The sequence below is a fragment of the Haemaphysalis longicornis genome, unplaced genomic scaffold (assembly GCF_048455015.1).
Source record: "Haemaphysalis longicornis isolate Haplotype H1 unplaced genomic scaffold, Haemaphysalis longicornis Haplotype H1 scaffold_5, whole genome shotgun sequence".
Taxonomy (NCBI): Eukaryota; Metazoa; Arthropoda; class Arachnida; order Ixodida; family Ixodidae; genus Haemaphysalis; species Haemaphysalis longicornis.
Window position 1 is genome coordinate 99,161,659 of NW_027526385.1, and position 25,540 is coordinate 99,187,198.

General features: G+C 46.5%; 1 protein-coding gene across 1 annotated transcript in view; it reads right to left on the bottom strand.

Moving 5' to 3' along the window:
* Positions 1-25,540, bottom strand: part of LOC144138609 (protein CIP2A homolog) — an 89,556-nt gene that overhangs the window by 57,361 nt on the left and 6,655 nt on the right. The window contains exons 4-8 of the mRNA XM_077670987.1: positions 23,735-23,829; positions 18,880-18,973; positions 12,880-13,002; positions 11,395-11,534; positions 9,447-9,525 (exon numbers count right to left, since the gene is read on the bottom strand). Coding sequence (XP_077527113.1) covers positions 9,447-9,525; positions 11,395-11,534; positions 12,880-13,002; positions 18,880-18,973; positions 23,735-23,829 — 531 coding nt within the window. The remainder of the gene's footprint in view (positions 1-9,446; positions 9,526-11,394; positions 11,535-12,879; positions 13,003-18,879; positions 18,974-23,734; positions 23,830-25,540) is intronic.

Below are 25,540 nucleotides of genomic sequence, written 5' to 3' on the forward strand. Positions count from 1 at the left end.
CTCGCGGCGAGCTTGAGAAAGAGGTTCTCCCCCGACGTCTCATGGCCGACTTATGCTTCTCGGGTGCAGGGAAGTTGTGCAGATATTGGTTCGCCGCTTTTACCACCAGCGCTAGTCACAACTCCTGGCACATTTTTTCGACACACCATCATCCCCTTCTTCGCATGTGCGACTTTGTTTTTGCATTCGGGCAGGCGGTACAACAAGCTGTGTGCAGCGGCCTGCGATGCGTACAAGCAGCAGCTAGCGAGCGGCCGGTCGCTGCGTCGCGCGGAGGTGCTGGTGCCGGGTCGCTGCGCGGCCGGTCAGCGGAACGTGTCAGTGCTGCACAAACGCAGTTTTAGAATAGGAGAACCGAACTGTTGTGGTTACCCGAAAGGTAGCGAAATCAAAACGCAGCACACTTGTCGCCGACGAACTTTAGAAAAACACCTTCCCGAACAGCTCCAGCCAGCTTCGGTTGCACGGATCGCCTCGGAGGTTGGGAACTTTATGCTTAGCACCGAGACCGATATTTGGTCACTGCTACCTCTACAATCGCGAATGACTATCCTTAAAACAGTTTTTCACCGCACTATCATCCCATTTCTCGCGTGCGCACCTTATTTTCACGTTGATAGTCATTCTAGCCATCGGTGCTATGTTCATTCTTGCGCGTAGGTAACGCCATCCGTCGGCCTCTCGCCGCATCTCGTGCTCGGGCAGGTTGCTGCCGACGACGCGCCGCGCGACCGGTCGGCGCTCCGCATCGCGATACAAATTCGATCACCTCTTTCAAAATCACCTTGGATGACAATCCCTAGCACAATTTTTCACCACACTATTCATCCACTCTCTCGCACGTTCACTTGCTTTTGTCGACGGCCTTGATACTGGCCGGCAGCGAAGAGCGGTCGCTGCCGCGGCATGCGTGGTGCGTGCGAGCCGTTTCGTGCGCCGTACGGGAATGCACGACCGGCGAGTGTGCGGAGCGCTTCTGCGCGCAGAAAACGCTTCATGCTTTCAGCTTGCTTGATTTCTTCTTAAAATCTAGCTACTCAGCTCAGTTTCCGTCACAGCCAACAACATCGATCGGCAAAACGAGCAAGAAGTTCGCGAAGCCCTGAGCGCTGCGGTCCCACGAATTTTTAATCCCCTTATAATAATGGGTCAGGAACTAGGGGTACCTGCATATTTGTTCGAGCCAGTCTCTTCGCGTATGAAGCACAGAGCACCCGACGACACGGCCGGCCCTGCGACTACTCGTGAAGGCAATGTAGTAGCCACGGGCGCTCGGGTAGGAAATCTCTGGTATCTAGGAGTCGCTTTAGGGAAGCACACAGTAGCATTACGGTTGAAAATCGACGCGGTAGCAACTCTACACAATTGAGATTATTAAAGGGCACATTGCACGTCTGCTTAATTCGGAACTTCGCTGAGAAAACTGGGACACAGCGAAGCGGCGGCGCACGCCGCTGGCCGTCTTCCGAATATGACGCTAGTTCCGGTCGCTGCCTCTCGGTTTCTCGCTCTTCCGGCGGCACAGCCGCGAGCGGTGGGCGGGGCGTCGGGTCAACTTTATCGACGAATATCTCAGTCCCCAAGCGAGATATGACGAAAATTTTTTTACAGTCATAAACTGTATGTATGTGTATGTATGTTTGTGTTTATTGGCGCAAGGGTAACTAGGACCAAAGAGCGCCAAAACTATGTTAAGTGGTCCGTCAATAGTCAGGTTTGAGCTTAAAATATGTATGAAATGAGTATGATATATCCTAAAATACTGTATATATGGGTGTAGAGGGCCCGTAGACTAAAAAATGGAGATGTTCATAATGGCGGATGAAAGGGATTGTGAATGGAACGCGACTGTAGCTCGAGCCGAAGAGCACGCTACGGCAGCGGGCCCCTCGTGCGAACAATGAAAACATGAAGGCTTTGCTCAATGCTTGTAGGCTCTGAGGTCACGCACTGTACGAAATGAGCTTTAAAAACTTGACATCTGCAAGATAACTTAAAAGGGACTTGTTTGTGAACATAGGTTCATCTCCTAAGAACAGTGACGGGTGTAGCGGAATGTTGTAAGTATAGATTTTAGGGAAATGCCGTTTTCTGGCCTCATTGCAGGATGCGCACTCAATTAACACACGAAGGACGGAGAGCCGGTCCCCACACTTATCACAAACCGGTAGGGGTGTGCTATTTAAAAGATATGCGTGCGTAGCGTAAGTGTGGCCGATGCGTAGTCTGCAAATCGATACTTCAATGAACTGTTTTGTTTTTCTGTTGTGTATCTTCCTAGGTGGGGTTTTATTGAGTGGAGCTTGTTTTCTGTGTGTGTGTCCCACGTGTCCTGCCAGCGTTTACGGATTCCCCTTCGGATCACTGGCTTCAGATCGAGGTAAGGGATTTCCGCGACGTCAACACCACTATGGAGGGCCGCCAAAGTGGCGTTCTGGTCGGCAATTTCATTGCCTAGAATGCCACTGTGTCCAGGGATCCAGCAAACAAGTATTTTTAGTTGTAATTTATGAGCAGTCACGAGAGCTTTAAAAAGGTGATTGAGGACAACATTTTTTGTAGGTTTAAAGGAACCTAGTGCCGTAACGACACTTAAGGAGTCTGTGTAGATAACTGATTCTTGTATTTTGTTCTGTGTAATGTGCTCCACTGTGATTAAAATACCATAAGCTTCTGCTGTAAAGATACTGGTATTTTTGTTCAAGGTCCTCGTGCTGGCGAAATCCGGGCCATGTGCAGCACACGACACAGCGGAAGCACATTTCGAGGCATCCGTGTAAAATGAGGTGTATGGATATGTGTGTTGTAGTTGTAAAAAATGCTGGAAGATCAGCTCACGAGGTGCACGGCGCTTATCAATGCGTTTAAAGGATGTGTCACAACGAATCGTTGACATTTCCCAAGGTGGGACTTCGTTGGCGATGGAAGTCTTCATTCCCTCATCGAAAGACACCCCTATTTCCTCTGCAAGGCCTTTGACACGTAAGGATAAAGGGGCAAGGATCGAAGGGCGCGCTAAATACAAATGGGCAGATGAGACGTCATTCAGAAATGAACTGCACGGGTGATGCTTCACAGACATTGTCCTAGTAGCATAGAGCAGTGCTGTATAAGCACGCTGGTGCTCTAGGCACCAGTGGTCACATTCTACATAGAGACTTTGAATTGGACTTGTCCTGAAGGCTCCCGAGGCAAGGCGAAGGCCCAAATGTAGCACTGGGTCCAACATTTTTAGGGCAGTTTTAGATGCAGATCCGTATGTTACGCTTCCGTAGTCTATACGGGACCTAACTAAACTGATAAAGAGGCGTAAAAGGCAGTCTTTATCAGCACCGTAAGACTGATGCGACAAAACTTTTAAAATGTTTATGGTGTTTAGGCATTTCTGTTTGAGTGTTTTTATGTGCCGTATGAATGTTAGCTTTTCGTCAAGTATAACACCTAAACACTTGTGTTCTTTTTTGACGGGAATCCGTTCTCCGTTCAGCGTAATGTCAGGTTCCGGATGGATTCCACGCTGTCTTGTGAATAAAACACATGTACTTTTCTGAGGATTCAGTTTAAAACCATTTTCCTCTGTCCATTTCCGGAGCCTGTTTACACCTAACTGTATTTGCCTTTCACAAATGGACAGGTTGGAAGACCTAAAGCTAATATGAACATCATCAACATTCAGTGAGTAGGAGATTGTGGGTGGCAAGGATTTTCCAAGGGAGTTCATTTTAACTACAAATAGAGTACAGCTTAATACTCCACCTTGGGGAACACCATTTTCTTGTATGTACGTTCTGGATACAACTGTCCCTATTCTTACCCTAAACATTCGCTGTGACAAATAACTTTCAATAGTGTTTAACATACGCCCAGACACACCGAAAGCCTTGAGATCAAGCAGTATGCCGTGGCGCCAAGTTGTGTCATATGCTTTTTCTATGTCAAAGAAAACAGAAAGACAGTGCTGTTTGTGGATGAAAGCATCTTTGACATATGACTCGAAGGCTACCAGCTGGTCAGTTGTGCTTCGACCTGATCGAAAACCCGCCTGACAACTGTCCAGGATGCCGTTATATTCAAGAAAATACATTAGCCTCTTATTTACCATTTTTTCAAAAAGCTTTCCCAAGCAACTTGTTAAAGCTATTGGTCGGTAACTGGCAGGTAGTGAGGCATCTTTACCTTCTTTCAGTACGGCAACTACAACAGCTTCTCTCCAAGCTCTCGGAAAGTATCCTGCCGCCCAAATTTTATTGAAAAAGTGCAAAAGTGTTTGGAGAGTTTCTGTGTGCAGATGTTGTATCATTGCATAGGATATCCTATCTGCCCCCGGTGCTGAAGCCTTACATGTTCCTAGGGCAACCAAAAGCTCTGTTGAAGAAAAATCCGAGTTGTATGGTTCATGGGATGTTCTGTCATCTCTAATCGGTTTTTTCTCCATGGATGATTTGTGTCGTAAAAAAGTTTTCGTGTAGTGAGTAGAACTCGAAATATATTGAAAGTGTTTTGCAAGTGCGTTGGCCTGGTCCTCCAGGGTGTCGCCCGCACTGCTAACCAAGGGTAGGCTGTGTGTTTTATGTCCATTAAGCTTTTTAATTCTATTCCATACCTTGCCTGTATCTGTGTATGAATTGATAGAAGTCACAAAAGAGTGCCAGCTCTCCCTTTTGGCTTGCTGGCGAATGCGCCTTCCTTGTGCTTTCGCGCGTTTGAAGGAAATTAGGTTTTCAGAAGTGGGATACCTGCGGAGGACACCCCATGCCTTATTTTGCGCCTTCCGTGCATGCCGACACTCGTCATTCCACCACGGCCTCCTGGCGTTAGGTGTGGCACCAGATGTTTGTGGAATTGAGCACTCAGCGGCATGAAGTATATGGGCCGTAATCAGTTCACAGGCTTCATCAATGCCCAAATGGCTTAAAGATGTGTATGAAAGCTGAGATAGTTGTTTAAATTTCAGCCAATCTGCAGCAGATTCCCTAAACCTTTTATAGGAGTTGAAGCTGTTAGGGATTTTGTCAATGCTTTTCAGGATGACTGGGAAGTGGTCGCTCCCATAAGGATTATTGTCAACTCCCCATTCAACAGATGGAAAGAGGACAGAAGAGCCGATTGCCAGGTCTATGTGTGAGTATGTGTTGTGCGTAGTGTTGTAGTATGTCGGCTGTTTTTTATTATTGAGTAGACAAGCTCCGGAAGAAAATAAAAACTTTTCTAGTAAGCGGCCCCGGGCATCTGTCCGTTGAGACCCCCAGAGTTCACTGTGAGCATTAAAGTCGCCTACCAATAAGAAGGGTTCCGGGAGCTCATCTATGAGGGACTCGAATTCTGAGCTCGATAGACGGTAATCCGGGGGAACGTATAAAGAGCAAACTGTTATTAACCTATTAAAGAGGATTGCTCGGACTGCCACAGCTTCGAGGGCAGTGAGCAACTGAAGAGGTGAGCAGGGGACAGACTTTTGCAAGACAATCGCTACACCACCAGAGGAGTGAGTGTAGCAGTCCCTGTCTCTCCTGAATACCGAGTATTGTTTGAGAAAGTTGGTTTGTGTAGGTTTTAAGTGTGTTTCTTGTAGGCATAGGATATTTGGATGGTACTTATTAAGGATTTCGTAGACATCATCGAGGTTTCTAATTAATCCCCTACAGTTCCATTGGATAATGCTTTGAACTGCCATAAAAGGTTAGAAGAAAGGTGCTGAGCATACGTTTTGTTTAGATGGAGATCCCTATGTCACTGAGCCCGAATCAGGGCCAATGACTCGGGGAGCTTGTGATTTTTTGCCGCGGCCAAAACTACCGCGCTGGTCTTTAGATGACTGCGATGCAGGCCGGGATGGCGTGACATCCATGTCCTCATCCGGGTTTTGGGGTATTGACGGGAGGGAGGTTTTACGGCGCCCATCCCGCAACGCGTTTGATGGGATGGCAGAAGATTCAGCCACCACCTTTTTTGATGTGTTGGACATGGCTGCAGAAGAGGCGCCTCCTGTACCCACATCCATTGCCACCGCAGTTTCGGCGGTCGGGGTCTGTCGAGGAGCGACAGCAACGCCACTCCCAGAGCAATTCTGGTCAGGTGCAACGCCTGCGGGCACTGCTGGCGATGCACGAGTTGTTTGGCCTGCCAGGGGCAGCACCTCGAGGGGTGTGTGCGCCACTAAGTCAGTTTCACTATACTGAGTGGCCGCAGAAACCAGACGCCGCCCCACCCCCCGGCGGGCAGCGCTGGCGTAGCTCCCTGAAGGAAGCAGAGCATAACGCTTACGGGCTTCTGGAAATGAAAGATTTTGCGTCACTTTTAGGTTGATGATTTCTTTTTCTTTCTTAAACTCCTGGCAAGAGCGAGAGTATGCTCCATGGGGTCCTCCACAGTTGCTGCACTTTAGTTGTGTGCTTTTGCAGTCGTCAGCATAATGGTCCTGCTCAGAGCACTTTGCACACGTTTGTTTTCCTCGGCACGAATTGCTGCCGTGCCCATACCTCTGGCAGATGAAACAACGTCGCGGGTTTGGTATGTATACTCTGGTCTTACAGCGCAGAAACCCTAGGTTTACGTACTCTGGCAAAGTGCATCGATCAAAGGTCAGTATTATGTGCTTCGTCTTAATTTCGTTTCCGTCCCGTCTAATGGTGATGCGTCGCACAGCGGTTACCCCCTGCTCGCGCAAACCTTCGAGCAGGTCAAAGTCTGTTTCGTTGATCAGTTCTGATTCGGAGATGACACCCTGGCAGCTGTTAAGGGTACGGTGGGGAGTTACTGTGATCTCAAGGTCGGCTAGCTTGGTTTGCTTCAAAAGAGTGTTGGACTGCTCTCTACTCTTGACTTCGATCATCAGGTCTCCAGAACTGAGCTTTTTCGCTTCATAGTTTTTTCCTATCAAACCTTCAATAAATTTTGCAACCAAAAATACAGATTTGCTGGTAACGGGAGTTTCTTTATCAGCTGACTGCATCACTAGGAAGCGTGGGAAGTTGTCAGGGTTGTTGAAGGCGAGGTTAGAAATCGGTTTGAAAATTTCTTCGGTGCGGCCTCGTTTCGGAGGCCGATCAGTTCGTTTGGATGGAATGGAGAAGGAAGCCATAAACTATGGAATGAATTCGGTGGCAAGGCCAGTCACCCACCACGGAGCCCAACAAGGGAACGTGGCTTTGCAGCGCACGCTAACTGTACGTTGCCACTATAACCCTATGCTCGGGATCTAGGTTGAAGCCTTCGCACAGGGTTAACCCTCGCCGCCTGGGGAAAACGGAGAAATGAAGAAAAGAGAAGATGACAGGACAGGGTTAGGAAGGACAATAGGAAAGCAAAAGAATGGAGAGGAGGACAGGAAAAGGCGACTGGCTGATTCTCCCCAGGTCGGGTCAGACTGGGGGCACCGTCTACGGGAAGCGGGGGCCGAAGTGGTGTGTTGCCTCTGCCAGGGGGCCATAAAGGTCCAAAACAACCCTGGCTTTGGCTCAACCACCAGGATGCCCTTTTCCCCGGACACGGCAAAGCCACGCACAGCCAAGGGCGTGGGTGGGTCCAACCCACATGGGCTCGGGGTCCGCGGTGTCGCCACTACCGTCACCTTGAATAGACAAGGCGCCCCTGCGGGCACAGTCATAAACTATCCAACATACTAATTGTAAAAAACAAACATTTACCCACTTTCAAAACCACTTCACCAGCCCTTTAATGCCCCGAGGCTACACTTTGGCTATAAGGTGCGCTGTAGTGGAGCCCTCCCGATTAATTTTTACCCACTGGGGATCTTTAATGTGCGCCAAAATCTCAACGCATGACTATTTTCACTTTTAGCGCCCATCCGAAAACCAGCTGCCATGGTTAGATTGAACTCACGTCCTTGGGCTCAGCAGCACAACAATGCCTTAACCACTGAGCCACTGCAGCGGGTATCGGCGAAAATTGTCACAAACGTCAACGATCCCAACCCAGTTGACAAACCAGCTGCTAAAGCAACACTACCCACCAAGTCTCTGCCCGTAGCCGGTGAAAATTATCACTGCTGTCCCAACTCGATCGACGCACGAAATCGGCCAAGCTAAATAGAATACCTTTGTCGCTGCCCTTGTAAATGCAGATAAGCAGCGGATGGCAACCAGATGTGCAAAGACAACAAACATGCCGGGGGTGCACAAAAAGCAATTGGCACTAAACCTAAAGAGTTCATACAGGCTTCAAAAGCAAAAATTCAAGGGTTTTCAAGGACTTTCAAGGACCAGGAAACACATTTTCAAGGTCCCCATCTTATGTTTTATCTGGGATTATTTATAACTTTTTCAACAAAATGCAAAATTTCATTATTGCTCAATACCTAAGAACATTATTGCACATTTAGATAGGCGCTATGGGTTCACGAATGCTCCCCAAGCTCTATTTTTTATTTCATAGTTTGTATTTAGAGGTTTTTCTTTTTCCTTTGTGTTTAGCTGAGGCTGTTTGATTTAAAAACTTGGTTAATGTCGCCTGCATCTCCTGCTTTGTCAGCAATACTATCAGCTGAAATTAAATCGAGCAAGAGTTGCATCAAGGCAGGATGAACTATGTACACGTCCACCATTTGCACGTAAAAGCAAATGCAGATGGAGCGTATGAGGCACAGCAAACAAACATGCAATGAGCAAGCATCCACAGACTAGGTGGAAGGTGCAAGATAGAGAACAGAAGCTGGCTTTCACTGGATTGCAGTGTGATATGGATTGGATTGCGAAAAGCCTGCTCCCAATGTTGCCTCGTAATAATGAAAATCCACAAAACTTTTTGAAATTTCAAGCAATACACTGAAACTTGATTCTTACAATGTTTCTATACATTTTTAACACCTAAAATCCACAACAAACACTTTAAATTCTTGTGAAAAGACAGGGCCATTGGTTCTCTCCAAAACAATCACAGGTTTTCAAGGACCATTTAAAAATTCCAGGACTTTCCAGGCCTTGAAATTGACACTTCTAAATTCAAGGTTTTCAAGGTTTTCAAGGACCTGTGTGAACCCTGCTAACTTTACTCCACCAACTATCTTTTTGAAAAGTGAAGGTAAAGTCGCCGCGACTTCTTGCGCAACGTGGCGAAAAGAAGAAAAAGAGGCCCCGAAATATTTCAGTGTTGATCCCTCTGCAAATATTTTTTCGCACAAAAGAGCTGAGCAAGTGTTGGTGCTAATTAAAGGGGCTGTCAAACCAAAATACAAGTTTGTTAATAATCAAAGAACTCACCACTCAGCTCTAACCCATCACGAAATATGCTGTTTAGGTGGGGAAAAAAAAAAAGTGTTCAAATATTTTCAAATTTCTTGCCACAGTGATATTATTATGGGCAGGAGTGACATAACTTCCAGGCATTCATGTTTTGTTCGGCGATTTTCAGTTTGCGCGAGTTGCAACTCTGGACGACGCAACACCTTACACTATTGGTGCAAGTAAAAATAGGCAAACCAGACTCACGGTTTGGAGATCGTCCGGCTCTCTCTGCACCTGCTTTTCGGCTATCTTGGCAGCGCAGGAAACGACCACGTAGTGGGACCTGCAGGAAATGCGACACGCAGTAGCTTTTGTCAGCGGAAACACTTGGGTACAATGCAGCTATTCAAGCACAACTCAACCAAAGGGGAGCTTCCCATTTCATTTAAACAAGAAAGTTGGGGCTAGAGCAAGCAGGGAGCAAAATGGCAGCAAAAGTTTAAGGGGGGACACTGCTCTTAAAGGGTCCATGAAGAGAAAATACAACTTTGTTTAACTTTAAAGAGTTGGGCTTCAGTACCTCTCTCCGCTCCATTCCGGCCACGAAAGACGTTTTTTAACCAATAAAAATGCAAGAAATGCTTAAGCACTTCTTGTGTGCTTCTCTCAAGTGCAGTGCCACCTATAACGAAGCCAGCTAGTTTCCTGTACCAAGGACTCCGTTATAATGGCGGTTTATTGGATGTGTTTACGTGTACATATCTACAATGGGTCTACAGCTACCATCATCCTCCATAGGGAGAGCAGCAAAATACCTATAAGGAAGGGTGTCAGACAAGGAGACACAATCTCTCCAATGCTATTCACAGCATGTTTACAAGAAGTATTCACAACGTTGGATTGGGAACAGGTGGGAGTAAGGGTTAATGGAGAATACCTCAGTAACCTCAGATTTGCTGATGACGTTGCCTTGCTAAGTAACTTGGGGGACGAATTGCAAAGCATGCTTTCCGCACTGGGCGAACAGAGTAGAACCGTGGGCCTGAAAATTAATATGCAGAAAACTAAAGTAATGATCAATAACCTCGGGACAGCACAGCAGTTTGAGATAGGTGGCGAGGCAGTGGAAGTGGTAAGCTATTATATATATACTTAGGCCAAGTCGTGACCCCAGATCCCAACCATGAGGCAGAGATAATTAGAAGGATCAGAATGGGGTGGGGTGCATATGGCAGACATTCTCAGATAATGAATAGCAGCCTACCATTGTCGCTGAAGAAGAAAGTATATGACAGCTGCATCTTACCGGTACTCACCTACGGGGCAGAAACTTGGAGGCTCACTAAGAGGGTTCAACTTAAATTGAGAACAACTCAGCAGGCAATGGAGCGGAAAATGATAGGTGTAACATTAAGGGACAAGAAGAGAGCGGAGTGGGTCAGGGAGCAAACTGGTGTTAAAGACATATTAGTAGAAATTAAGAAGAGGAAATGGACGTGGGCAGGGCATGTAATGCGAAGGCAAGATAACCGCTGGTCATTAAGGGTAACAGAGTGGATCCCTAGAGAAGGCAAGCGTTGCAGGGGGCGGCAGAAAGTTAGATGGGCAGATGAGATCAAGAAGTTTGCGGGGATAAATTGGTCACAGTTGGCACAGGACCGAGGCAATTGGAGAATAATGGGAGAGGCCTTTGCCCTGCAGTGGGCGTAGATAGGCTGGTGATGATGATGATGACGTGTACATATGAGCACCACACAAAAAGAAAAAGCCACCGCTGGAATACGGCCGAAGTCGCCTTATTTTAGCATCTCTGGGCTCAGCGTGTGATCTGACGACACTTCTACAAGAGGCTTTGAGTCTTTCTTCTTTTTGATGCCACTAGTACGCCAGTTGTTGAAATTTATAAAATTAAGACCGATCCGATGCAGGCATTCACTCAGAAAATGCTGCAATCTTCGTTTATGCGTTTATCTCTGCCTCAAATATGACCTAGATTTGCTTTTGTGTTACACAATGCTGACAAGTCTAGGCCTTGCCAATAGTGCCAGCAGTTCAAAGAGCTCTTGCTTATATACACTTTCCGCTTTCAGTTTCGGTTGCAAAAAGCATTTCTACCGTAACAGCTTCAAAGAAAAAATGAAGCGTAAAAAAAAAAAAAAAAAAAGAGAGCCCGGGTAAGCAAAGATATGCTTCAACAATAAAAATGTCATACTTGAGAATGAAGGCCCTCCTCTCCTGGTTGTTTAGAAGGTCTTCGAGGATATCGGCAGCAATTTTTTTGGCCTCACGAACGTTGGATACCACTGTGCACAGGACAAGCTGAACGGCCTTTTTCATGGACTGGCTGAATATCTGCAATAGAGTGAAGCAATCAGACAGATATCCAAGACTGGTGGATTCGTCCACACTTCTAACCCTTTAGGGACAGAGCACACACGGCCAAGCATTTAAAAAAAAAACAAGGCAGCTTATTGCAGCCACAAGACAGAGCGAGTGTTTGCGATGATATGCGATTGCTTATGACAGAACATGATAATAAAGATAACGCGCGCTTGCTGTCACACGTTACTCCCACAACAGCTCTTGAAGATTATTTCACGAAACAATCTGCTCACTGGTAGTCAAACCTTGTTGAAAATTCTGCATTTCCTGTCTGATCTTTTATCGAAGGAATCCGATAAAATGCCTGGTCCTTTGGAAGTCCCTAAAATTCATCATTAACTTCCCAACGACCCTCGATTCCACGCACAAAAAAAGAACCAAAGTTACGCAGCCTATTCTTGAAAAACCGGGGTTGTTTAGAATGAATCAAATGAATATGACTATTCAAAGCCAGAGGAACAAAGGATTGTAAAGTGCAACGTTACCTTAATGTGTCAGTGTAAGCAGAAAGACAGTCAAAGAAAGCTCTTAAAAATGTTTAAAAATACAGACACGATGTTAAAAAAATTAACAGTGTTGCAAAAAAACCAAGTGACTGGAAAAGATAATGTTTGACAGGCTAAAGTAGAGCTCACAGAGGTAATGGCAAACCAACGTACAAACCAAGCAGCATGTTACTGCTGCCTTTGAGCTGGTACCATGTCCTGGAAAATACCACTCTTACAATAGTGCCCTCAAACCAATAAAGAAATTCAACGCATGTAAACTGCTGCTTAAACAACACTGTCAGGTAAATCAAACTCGAAAGTGATATTAACTACGATTCAAAATGGTGTAAACTATTTTAAGAGGACGGCCACAATTCAACGTACTGAGCATTGAACCAAAACATCCCAGTTAAACGGCACACACAAATGGCTAATGCAATCCTCGAATGGGACATTTCGCTTTTACAAATGACAAGAAGAGAGAAGGGTTGGCGCAGGTACGGCAAAGACTACTCGAGATGGCGCAAGATGTGCCCTTTGATGCAGCAATCACATCACTGCGAGCAGCGCTAAGGAAGACGCTACACAGAGAGAGGTACACAAAGACAGGCGCAGAGAGAGGTACACAAAGTCTGCGCCTGTCTTTGTGTACCTCTCTCTGTGTAGCGCAGTTTACCCCTTCTGAGAAAATGCATGAACTCGCCCAACAACAAGTCCTTCTACAATGCGAGCAGGCCAAAGCCATGCACCCACAAAAATGATCCGTTTAAGAATGTTCGAGAGCATCGAAGCTTGCTCAGGGCAAAAGACCGTCCACGCTCCCCCACCTTGTCGCTGATGAACTTGTCGAGCGACAGGTTGACGAAGATGGCGAAGGTGTGCATGACGACGCCGCTGTTGTCATGCACCAGCTTGGGCACCAGCGACTTGCACAGCTGTCCCAACCGGGCCTGCGTGCGAGGGGGCACAGAAAAAAAATCACTTCACCATCCCTTCCAAAAAAAGACAGCGAGGGAAACTGCGTCAAAGCCTTTGCCGAAAGTGCGCCCAATCGACCATCAAACCTTTTTCAAAGACCCAAATCGCACAAACAAAAATCAAAATCAAAACCCATGTGCGCATTTTTTTGCGCACAAAGTAGTAAACGCATCAACGAAAAATCTCCATGTATATTAAAGGAGCACTGACACGAAACTTTTATGTTACAGTTTTCTTGCTTTTATCGATGCTTAATGGTCTGGCAAACCTGAAACAGCACTTCAAATACTTCAGCGCGCGATAGTTAATTACCAGGGTGTCTAGCAAATTGCCTAATTCAATTTCCCTGACTTTTCCATGTTTTCCATGACCATTTTAAACGAAATTCCCTGACTTATACAACAGGCGCCATTCTGTGGAAATGGTCTATGAAGCATATAAAAAGCATATACAAAACACATTAACTTCAGTTTGAGGTTTGCTTGCCTTCTGTTACGGCTTCAGAGAGTTTATTTCATCTTGCGGGATAGAAGCTTCAAGTTGCGCTTCAGCGAGCACCTTTTGCTTTTTTTTTTTTTATTGTCCTGGCTCGACATGCAACGTGAACCGCATGGTACGTTTTTGCACGCGACTCGGGCGCGTCGGCGTTGCGCGTGCGATTTTTTCACAACCGCGTCGACGATTCGCGCGCGCGGCAGCTTCTGCCTCGCTCAGAAAATGACGCGCGTCGCGCGAGGAAGTGGGAGGAGCCTGCCGACTTCCGCCAATGGAGAGCCGCACGGCTCATGGTGGCAGTTTTGAAGCTCTCAAGACAGCCGGATGGCCCCGCAAGAGATGTTTAGGCTTACGTAACCCTGGCAGGTATTGCATGGGCGCTAACACTAACGGCGCGGATGATGTTTCATAGTACCGTTTTCGCCCACATTATAAGCTCCTTTACTTCACAAGCAACTTCGTGCGTGCCTTGTGTGGCATTTTAGAGAGCGCTTAGAAGCGGTCGCTCGATCTCCCATCACCAGTTCGCGGTCGAAGGCGCCGCCATGTTTCCGCTGCCGGCGGCACCGCGCGCAGCGTGCAGGCGGTTCCGCGGCAGCGTCAGAGCGTCTGTGACGTGCGCGGCGCATTTTCGCGAGCAGAAAACCACTTCATGTTCCTTTTTGATTAGGTAATTCTGGCTTCCGATGTCATAAGAATGAAGTTCTTTCAAGATTAGCTCTTCAAAAAAGCGCTGACTCTTGAAATTCGCTGGAAAAAAAAGCGCGTTGTGCGTGCGATTTGGGCACCACCTACATCGCCCCTCTGCACAAGTGCAACCAGCAACCTAAGCCAGCTGTGAGCTGCGTGAACCGCACGGCGAGTTTCTGCGCGCGATTCGTGCGGGGTATTTTCACGGTCGCGTCGACGATTTCGTGCGTGGCTCCTTTCCTGCACAAGCAAGTGCGTTTGTGCCTTGAGTAGCATTTTAAAGAGCAGTTAGAAGCGGTCGTTGGAGCTACCGCACTACTCCGCGGCCGGTGCAGGGTGCAGCCGCCATGTTGCCGGCGCCTGCCGCTCGGCGCGCACCGCGCAGGTGGTTTTCGCGGCGCCGTCAGCACGCCTCAGGCGTGCGCGGCGCGTTTTAAGTGCGAATGCATTTTATAAGCGACCCCAAACCATCCACCGCCGGCGGCGGCGGTGGCGGCGGCGGCGGCGGCGTCCGCAGTGCTCCTCTATATTTAAAAAACAAACAGCATCCGGCGCCAGGTTTCGATCCGAGGACTTTGCGGCCGCAGCGCGACGCGCTACCGACTAAGCCACGGACGCCACGCTGATATCAGTGTGAGTAACGCGCCTTATATCTTTAACGCATTCAAACTACGTCGTCAGCGGCGTGCGTTGGCGACTCAGCGGCGTTATAGCGGCTTGATAACTGCGTGGTGTACACGTGATACTACAAACCCGATGGAAGAGATGGAAGAGAAGGCGGCGAGGCGGTGGGCTGCGGGGGCCGAGCGCAAGCGCCGCAAGCGGGCCGACAACCGTGCATTCGCACTTTCACATTCTCCCCCTCGGGGAAATGCGGGGGAATTTTTTCGCTTGCAGAAAAACCAGAAAACGTTTCATGCGGTTTACGTTTTCGTCGCGCGCGAACGTGTTGCGTTCGGTAACTTCTTGGGGGCCCCCAACACTGGTTTCCCCTATTCTGAAACTGTGGGCAGGCCCCGACGTGGTTTTCCCTGACTGGTACTACTTGATTGAAAAATTCCCTGACAATTCCCTGACTTTTCCCGGTGGCGCAAAATTCCCTGACTTTTCCCGGTTTTCCCGGTCGCTAGACACCCTGATTACATTGAACAGCCTGAAAATCGTTTGTTTCAAATTCCCGCGCTTTCATCCCGAACGGCGCATATGACAGACTCCCTGCCTGACCGCACCGCTTTGTGCGGACATCACTGGCGCCCGCTTGAGAGGGTGTTGCGCCCGCTCGCTGCTCGGTGGGCCGCGCGCGTGAAGTGACGTCACGAGTTTTTGACGAGCGCTGTCGCGTCACTTGTTTTTCCTCTCCTGGAGTGATGTCACGCTGATGTCCATGTGCCGAGTGCCGCTCCGCGCGCTGCTCCGTCGGCGCGATAAATGAGATCCAATTGAACTATGTTCTTTGCGTCGCAGGCCGCTCATATTTCAGCCAGGGTATTCTGTCGAGTGAAGGAAGCGAACTGTGCAATAATATTAAAGGGACAGACAACCGATTTTTGTCGAGTATATATTCTCTATCCCAAATGAAAGGGCATCACTTAAAGCACCTTGACAAGAAACGGTTTTGCTGATAACGCTCTAGAACTTTTTAAATCGAATTTTCTGATCTACGAGCCGTATGTGTCCCTCCCAAAACTAATGCTGGCAACCATGATATAGAGTAGCTCGGCAACATACTTTTGTCTGTATGCGAAATAAAAAACGATATTTAAAAACGTGTTACCAGCTAAAAAAAGTGTGAATCGCAGGCTTTTCTGTTCCATTATGTGTTTTTTTAATGCAAGGGTCTATTTTGCATGAATGCGCCACCTGTTGGGGTAGACGATAGGTAGAATCTGGCTTCACCGCTTCACACTGTGGAGGCGGGAAGTTCGGTTCTCCCCGGGCGCGACTTTTTTTTTTTTTTTTTAAGCTGCCGTTGGCGTATTTGGAGACTGAAATCAAATATTTTGGCAGAACAAATGCCCCTGACTTAGACAGAATCATCAAAGCTCCTTCGCTGGGTCTGTTTACTGAACGCTGCGTTGATTCTGGGCATGGTGGCTCAGTTAGCCACACTGAGAGCAACCCAGTGGCGGCGGGCGGCATGTCTTTAGAATTTTCAAAGTAATGTTTAGAAATACATATACTATTTAAGCTTGTACAAATATGTGTGTTAAAAGGTTTTCAATACGTAAATAAACGTTTCAGCAGTTGCAGTAGCTGCTAGGTTTGCAGGCCACGTGACAGGGACACATATTGTAGTGTCAAGTTTCGACACTACGAACGGCCACCCTTCCGATTTCAGGAAGTTTGCTGCCAAATTAAAATTATTTCCGCCAGTTTGTTTAAAAATTGCTTGTTGTTACCGGGCTATATAAAACGCTGGCTTTCATATGAGCTAGAGAACATATGCGCGACAAAAATCGGTTGTCTGTCCTTTTAAAGCCGAAAATTGGTGTCAGTGCTCCTTTTATACGTCGTTTATGAGATAAAGGTATGCTATTGTACTCCATGATCAAAGCGTGTACTGTTTCGTCTAGAACCATTCCTTTTTCACGACTTTCAAGTAACTGTTTTGACGCAACGGGTTTCACAAACGCGCTGTGCGTCCAGGAATCTTTTCAGAGCTTTCCAGTCGACCAGCCAGTCTATGGGGAAATAAATGCATCAGTATTTTTCTGACGGGACGCCATTGGTCCCGCGAAGACAGCTTTCAGTTTTAAAAAGCAAGGAGCTGCTCGTGCTTCTGCAAACAGTGCTTCGTTTGCATGCCTTGTTTCCAGCACTGTGGAGGCTAACAAGTTTCCCCAGTAAGGACAATGCAAAGCTAGAACTTATGCAATGGTCTCACCAGGAAGGGGGGGGGAGTCCTTTGTTCAGAAATCAGAAATAGCTGTTGGTAACTTGCCCAGCCTTCCTCCCGCAATGAAAGACGTTTTTGGAAAACACACACCAAAAAAATGTAACTAATAATAATAAAAAGAAAACTTCAGATTTAGCGCTACTGTCATGTAGTATACACAAGTGCTAAAAACATGGTTACCAGTGCGTTAACTACATGTTACCATACAAGTGATGTGATCAAGTGGGACCAGGGGCCCCATACAGTCACCCAGTCATATTGCTGGGTGGTGGATTTGGCCGGCAGCCGCCAATCGCAAAAACAAGTTTTTCACGACGCCATAGAGGAATCGCCGCAAAGTAGCTGGGGTGCCGCCGTTGCTCCGTTGGTTTTTCTTAATGTCTAGATTATTTGCTTTAAACTTGCAATTTGGTATCCTTATTATTATGACAATGGGGAGTCTTTTCAATGGACCAAAATTGTGTTTCCGTCTTGGTGGCACCTTTAATGCAACAGTCAGCCATAAAAAAACGTCAGGCCCACTGAAGCACTGGTACTGCTGAGGCCTTTTCACTGGCCATGGGGAAAAGCTGCAGAAGTGTTTTTTTTTCTCTTCCAGTCTTCCATATGGTTAAGCGACAACATCTGTTCCACAGCTTGCGGGCTTGAGTGCACTCTTGATTGACAATAGCTTCTGCTGTAGTGCTCCCTCTCTCCTCTCTCTTTAACAGCGGATTGACTAAGGACACATTCCCGCTATTACCCCATTTAGAAGAGACAGAGGTGGACAACCAAGGGAAAAATTTAGCAGCACTGACATTACCTTTCTGTTCAGCTATAATTCAGGTTTTGGTGCTTTTGATTTCAGCAAGAGATCCTCCTAAGTTGAGCTTGTTTATTCTAGTACTCCAGAGCCTAACTTAATAAAGGGACCCTGAAGACAACCAGAGCAAGTTGGTTTCAAACAAAAGACTGACCTTCCGAGAGGCAGTTTAGCACTGACTCGGTGCCAGAAAATGTCTTATTGCTGAGAAATCATCAAAACTGATGCAAGCAGCGACTGCTGCCACTGTTTGCATCACGATGAACCAAAAGCAAGTGAGGCAGTCGTCATGTACAGTGGTATAGAAGGAACCAAATACAACGCTACCACGTATCGAGTGGTGTGGTCAGCTTTAGTGGAATCAGTCTTGCTTTCTTGAACTCCCATCATGTCCTTCGCAGCTTCGCCCCATTAAGGAAAAGGTTCCTTCATAAAACCCGTGATCAGTACTGACGCTTTGTTGAAGAAAAACATATTGCCCTTTTGTAGCCCCACGAAAGTTGGCGTCAAAAGAAACACTTGTGCACATCTTGCACGCTTCCTCGAAAAGCACACGCAAACAATTTATCCACTTGCGCAAGTTGTGTGGTATAGCCAGTGACGATCGCACCGGTCTTCACACTTCCACTATTTTCAACCTTACTTAAAAAAATAAAAAAAATAAAAGCTACGCGTAAGAGTGGCCTATTCGCGTTCTCAGTGAGTTAATCTATCGATTTTAGAGCAACTTGTATTTTGACGTCAGTGTCCCTTTGAGTTTTCGGTGCTTTTGATATTACCAAGAAATCTTATGAAGTTGTTTCGCTTGTTTATTCTAGGACTCCAGAGCCTAGCTTGAGGCCTGTACAGAATTACCACCAAGCTTTCCGCTACACACCGCAATCTGAATACCTCATGTTGAAATGTAAATGTGACAGAGTAGGAGTGGAGTTAAAAAGAACACGCAAACAAATGGCAAGTGCTTACCATCATGCACATGTACCGCTGGACAACAGGGCTCCAAGAGATGTAGTTGAGAAGCTCCAGACAGGGCAGAAAGAGTTCACTGTCTTCCGATTCGCTGAAAGTGTACACACAAAAAATGCTTGCCGTTAAGTTCTAACCCTTAACGAACAACACCACACGGGCCGTCTGTCTACAAGTGCACACTTTTGCCTGCAACCACACTCAGCACATTAAAAGAAGTTTTGTGAATTCTTTGGCCATGGCTAAAATACTTAGTCACTGACAGGTCCTGGATAGCTGAAACAAGCAGTATGGTCACCTCTTGGTTGTTAAACACTGGAAAGGGTTCCTGACTATCAACCATAGGTCTGCGTACTCACTCGTGAGTACACTCATTTGTACTCAAACTCACGAGTGAGTACGATGATGAGTGATCACACACTAAGAAAAAAAACAGTGAGTACGATGACGAGTGAGTATAGAGGTAAGTCCACTACTCGTGAGTACAGTACTCATGAGTACACTACTCATGAGTATGAGTACTCATGAGTACACTACTCATGAGTATGAGTACTCATGAGTACAGTATTCATGAGTATGAGTACTCATGAGTTTGAGTACTAATGAGTACATTGTACTCATGAGTACACAGCACTCATGAGTACAATATTCATGAATACTGTTTTTGCGAGTGTTTGCACTCTCGAGTATATGCACTCCTGAGTACAGTAGTGCAAACAAGAAAACGGACGACAAAAGCTGCCACCCGAAGACACGCAGAAAAACGCAGTTTACGGCCACGGCTGCACCGACAACCCCCGAGCTCCCCTGAGCCCGACCCGGCCTGAGAACAGGAGGAGACACCAGACGCAACGCGAGTGCTTACCTTCCATTTCGCTTTCTCACATGTACTTGCCTTCGCGCAGTAAGTCGCCCAATGACAGTGAACCGCGTCAGACGTTTTCTTCCTCTGTCCTGATTTATATGTAACCTGTGTTTTTCTAATCAATTAAACAATTTATTTTTTTCTACTTTGTCTTTCATTCGAGCTACGACCTAGCTAACAGTGCAGATAAGTTGATTATTCGTGAGTAATACAAATTGAGTACTCATGAGTACAGATTGAGTACTCACGAGTGCAGAATGAGTAGTACTCATGAGTGAAAAATGAGTAGTACTCATGAGTAGTACTCATGAGCAGTAGTACTCATTGAGTACTCATGAGTACAGATTCAGTACTCATGAGTACAGATTGAGTACGAATACTCGTGAGGACAAATGAGTTTGAGTACAAGTGAGTACGATTACAAATGATATTTGATGAGTGAGTACGAGTGATTTTGTGAACAGACGAACTTTTTGAGTCTGAGTTTGATTGAGTACAGCGTGAATGAAAAAAATTGTGATTGAGTTTGAGTGAGTTCTTTCTGTTTCGCCGACCTATGCTATCAACGGACTAGGTGCATATCAGGTAGTGAACTTACGCTCTTACATAAAAAAAAAAAAACACAGAGCCAACTTGAAGCGCATATGCACGTCTCGGCCCCTTAGCGGGCGTTTTGGAGTGCGTGGACACATTGGCTCGGAGTGTAGGTAGGCCTAGGGTGCACAGGCACATTAGGCCTGCTGTTGATTTTTTCGCGTCAAATGGTCTGCGCGTCATGGCGTCGAAAAAGGAGGGATACTTTGTACTTCTTCCTGTAGGCATGTTCGTGAAAAAAAGTGCCAAAGCTATGAATAAGAATTTCGTGCCCTTGTGAGACAAACCGTCAAAAGTGAAGGAGAGGGCATTGGCCCTCTTAAACGAGCTAAGTTTGGAACGATTGGTATCTGAAGTTAAGTCCACTAAGAAAGGGCACCTCGATGTCTTCTCCGCAAAAACTCATAAACTAGACCTTCCCTTCAGGGCCCTTGTTTCTGAACGAGGTTCTTGGCAGCGGGTAGTGTCAGGGTTCCTACAGCGGAACCTGTCTAGGCTAACCATTATTGACCCCTTTCGGGTTCCCAATTCAGGCAGAATTGTGGAATTCTTGAAGCTAGACAATCCAAGGGACTGCCGAGCGCTCAGTGTTGACATAGAAGACCTTTTTTATCCCCTGCCCCATGTTCAGCCAATGAAAAGCGTGAAGATGTGCATCGTCAAAGATAATGATCAACAGGTCTTCATGAGCCGCTGTGGCATTTCTGTAGAGTCCTTTTTTGAACTTCTTACTTTTTACCCGCAGTCCACCTTTGTAGACTAGGGAGGGCCGCTGTTTATGCAAAGATCCGGTGTTTTTATTGGATCGTGTGCTGCCCCAGTACTCAGCGATATTTTTCTTAGCAGGGTTGACCGTGCCATCGAGCGAAACCTGTGTGGTCTGGCAAGTAACATCTGTAGATATGTGGATGAATGCCTTGCCTTTGTGAACTCCGATAAATTACCACGCATTGCCATTGATCTTCTGAAAGTGTTCCATGAAAGTGGTTTTGGTTTGAAGTTTACTGTCGAGCTTCCAAAAAAACCAAGAGCTGCAGTTCCTGGACCTCCGTTTAAGATTAAGATTTGAGGTAGGCCATGCCTGTTGGATGTACTTGCCTCACTCTGAGAAACCCCTCCTAAGTTATGGCTCAGGACATTCAAAATTAGTGAAGAATGGAGTGGGTTTTATGTGTTGCGCTCAGCCTTAACCCACCCACTCCTGCCACCATACTGTGGACGAGAGCTTTGAAGGTCAGTTAAAGAGGCTAGAGGCAGCAGGTTACCCTAGGGCAGTGCTCCGGAGTTGTGGTAACAAGTTGATCAGGCATGTCAAGTCTCATGGGGGCCCCGATAAGGAAAGGAAAGCAAAAAACCGGATGGAAATAAACTGGCTGTGATTCGCTATGTGCACCGTACGTCGCACGGTTTGAAGAATGTTGCTGGTTGGTATGGTGTCACCGAGGTTTTTTCCATCCCGCGTAAACTGGAGGGAATGTGCGCTGCCGTACGAAGAAAAGCTTCGTTAGCAGAAAGGGCCGCAAAATCAGGGCGTGGTAAAAAAGCACGAGCACAGATATGTGGAGTGCCAAACCAGCGTGTACCCAGTCCCTCTTTCGTGTGGTGCGTCATGCATAGGGCAGACTGGCAGGTGTGCGAATGTTAGACTGTGAGAGCATGCGCTCTCTTTCGACAAACGCCCACGACCACATTTGCCCTCACACTGCCACACGTGTGGCTGCCACCCGGTGTTTGAGGAAACTGATATTGTTACCAAGCACCCGAAGCAGTTACACCGAGAGATACCGTATTTACTCGCATATTGAACCCACTTTTTTTTTCAGATAATTCGGCATGAATTTGGGGGGAGGGTTCATTATGCGGGAAAAAATTGCAATAGATTTTTTAAAAGTTGAAATTCCACACGATAAAGTTGCTAAATGAAGTGCGCCAGAGCCTTACCATTTCCGTAAAAACACCTGGGTGATTATGTAATGGAATTTCCTTTTTATTCTGACCATGCCAGAAGACCCCTACTCGCCATGGAGCTGCCCTGCTTACTGAAGTCACTTGCGGCTTCACATTCGTAGTCAGCCGACAGCGCACCGTCTTCCGTGGCGTCAAGGCACTCCAAAACTTTTCTCACACCCGGAAACTTCCCTTTTTTTGGGCCCACTAAACACACGGCGATCCTTGTTCACCGACCAAAAACCTTGTTTTCGCCCGTAGTGTACACGCAGTGGGTCAACACTGAAATGCCACTCAGCCATGTGCATCAACGCATGCTGTGCATCATGCACATCATGATGCACAGCGCATGCTCCCATGTGCATCAACGCATGCTCCACCACATTCAGTTTAAAACTGCCTGTGCAGCTCATGTACTGGCCCATCGTACGGCGCGCACCAGGAGCACACAAAAAAAAAAAAAAAAGGTCGGAACACAGCTGAACAACAACACCACAGATCGTCATGGCGGAGTCGCGGAACGGCGAGAGCAGGGGAGTGTGGAGTACGTTTGGTGCTTTGTTTGCACGCCACCAAAACCAGCCGGAACGGCAAAGAGCAGAGAAGGAGTGCGGAGTGCGTGTTGCGCTTTGTTCGCATGCCGCAATGTTTTTATGGTGCAAGCTTTGTTTTGTGTTCAGCAGGTGGCGCACTGCAAGCGCGCAATTTTTAAATTGTGAGCCACAGCATTCCTGCTTGCGTTTCTGGCTACTGTTGAGATTTCTTTTTTTGGAATGCGTTTTTAGCATACCTGCGTGTACTGTCGCGTGATATCAAGTTACTGTGATGGCCTAAGGGATCAGCAAACATGCTGAGATAAAAACATATCCCCGCTGCATTTTTTATTCAAAGTGACAAAAAAGTAAATTCTCAAGAAGAAAAGTGGAGGGAGGGTTCATGACACGAGTAAATACGGTAGTTGAAGCTTGTCACATTAGCAAGAGGGGCGAAAAGTGCATGAGCCACGCTTTAGTGGTGCTTACTGATAAAGAGGTCCAGTTCATGGATAACGACAAATAAGCCATGCTGCCCTTTTTCTTTGTTTTTCTTTCTGTTTTTGTATGCAACTTTGACACGTACGGCGTTGTCTGCCCTCGGTATAAATGTTTGTGGCGTGTTTTCAATAAATTCAGTTAGAGTCAGCGCCTGTCCTGTGGTTATTCTTCCGTCTGTCCCGTCTTTCGCGCTGTGATTAAGTATGAACTTTTTCTCTACGTAAAAAACTTCTAAAATATGAGCGCATTTCTCTTTTTGGTCATCATCACCATCATGCCTAACACATTTAATGCCTTCGCGTTTTCGCGTGCAGCCCGCCCCGCCCAAATAATGTAATTCGGTATCTCAAGGGTTTAAACACTTAGTCGTTTTTCGTGCACGTGTGGCACGTATATAACACGAAAATGAACTCACACGTGCTTGAAGAGGAAGTCACTGAGGTAGCCAATCTTGGACTCTGTCATTGTGACCTGGTACCTGTAGCACACGTCTCGAAGGAGCTCGATTATCTGCAGTTTTGAACACAGACACACACAAAAAAAAAGAAACAACAAGAGGAATACGTTCATCATACAACTTTGACGGCAAGGATTCAGGCACATACAAGGGTTGCTTAAGCTCACAACGAATGGTGTTTTTTTAAAAATCACAAGAAAACAAACAACAAAGACCAAAACTGCGAGAAATGGAGCGCAATTTTGCAACCAAGTATTGCTCGAACATTAGCGAAAGCCTTTAAAGCTTAGATAATTCGAGGCAAACATATGTGGTGGTGTGCGTATGAGGATAAGTCCTTGAAAAAGGATGCTTACCCACTATCTTACACTTCCCACTTGTGAGCTTGGAAAATTTTGGTAAATCCAAGGTTATCAATCCAGGTCAAACCCAGAAAAGCGTCAGCCTGACCTTCAAGGTCAGCCAAGGTAAAGACAGCGCCAAACGCGGCTTTGGCTGCATACCAGTTCTCTGCGTGTTCCCGGTGTGCTTCTGGTGCAAAAACCGTGCTTTTGCTCAACAAACTTTCTTTGACAGGGCCATGCAGACAAAATACAAGTTTGTTTTATTCGAAAGACTAAGTGTTTTATATGGCCATAAGTGCTCGTTCGGCAGCAAATGATGCTTTATTCACAGAGAAAGGAAATATTTTAAGTAAAAATTTCCATGCTCCCGCTAAATCGTGTGTTTTCGTGACGTCTACAATGACGTATTAACAGCAAAGCCTTAAAGGAGCCATGAAGAGAAAATACAACTTCGTTTAATTTGAAAGAACTAGGATTCAGTATCTCACTCAGCTCCATTACAGCCACAAAAGGTGTTTTTCAACGACAAAAAAAAAAGCAAGAATTATTTAATAAATTTCAAATTTTGCGCCACAGTGCAAGAGTGACGTCATACGGGCCAACAATAAAACATAATTTTCAGTGCGTCCACTGCGCGTTAGCGTTCAAGTGATGCGGTCAAATGGAACTAGAGACCCCATTACAGACGTCCAGTCATGTGTCGTCGCGACAGGTCAGTTGGGCGGCCGCCAATCGCGCAAACAAGGTTCCGTGAAGTCATAGAAAAGTTGCGGGAAATTGGCTAGGGGGTCGCGACTGCTTCACACGTTTTCTTTCATATCTCCGTTATTTGTTCGAAGATTGCGATGATATTGGTATCATTGTTATCGGGACTAAGAAGTCTTTCTAATAAACCCAACTTGTATTTTGTCTTCATGGCTCCTTTAAAACTAAATATAGCCTGCTGACCAGGGCTGCTCCTATCTCACAGGCACCCGTTTAATTACCGTTTATCGCCAACTTTCGTAGATGGTGCTGCAATACTGCTGAAGTGCCAGTGTTCGCTCTTTGCTTTTGGCCGTGCTTCTATACCTGCCGTATTTTTATTATGGTTCATAGTAATTGTTTCTTAATGACTCGACAAACATGGTGACGTAAGTGACCGTGCCGCGTTTGTCAGCTGGTCAGTGCTGTTTTAGAGAAGTCCAGCAGCGCGTCCGAAGGCTGTGTTAGCGGTCAGCTGGCAAAGTGCCGCACTAACTGATTTGGTGTTTACGTGTACTTTCACAACTTCCTTTGCTTACCCCACCATTCTTACTGCTATAAAAAGAGTATGCCCTAAATTTACGTGCAAATAGCTCGTTCGGCAAGCTCATAAGCCGTGCCTAATTTACGTTTGCTTTTGCCGGCCCAAGCCAATCGCACAGCCGGGCATATGACA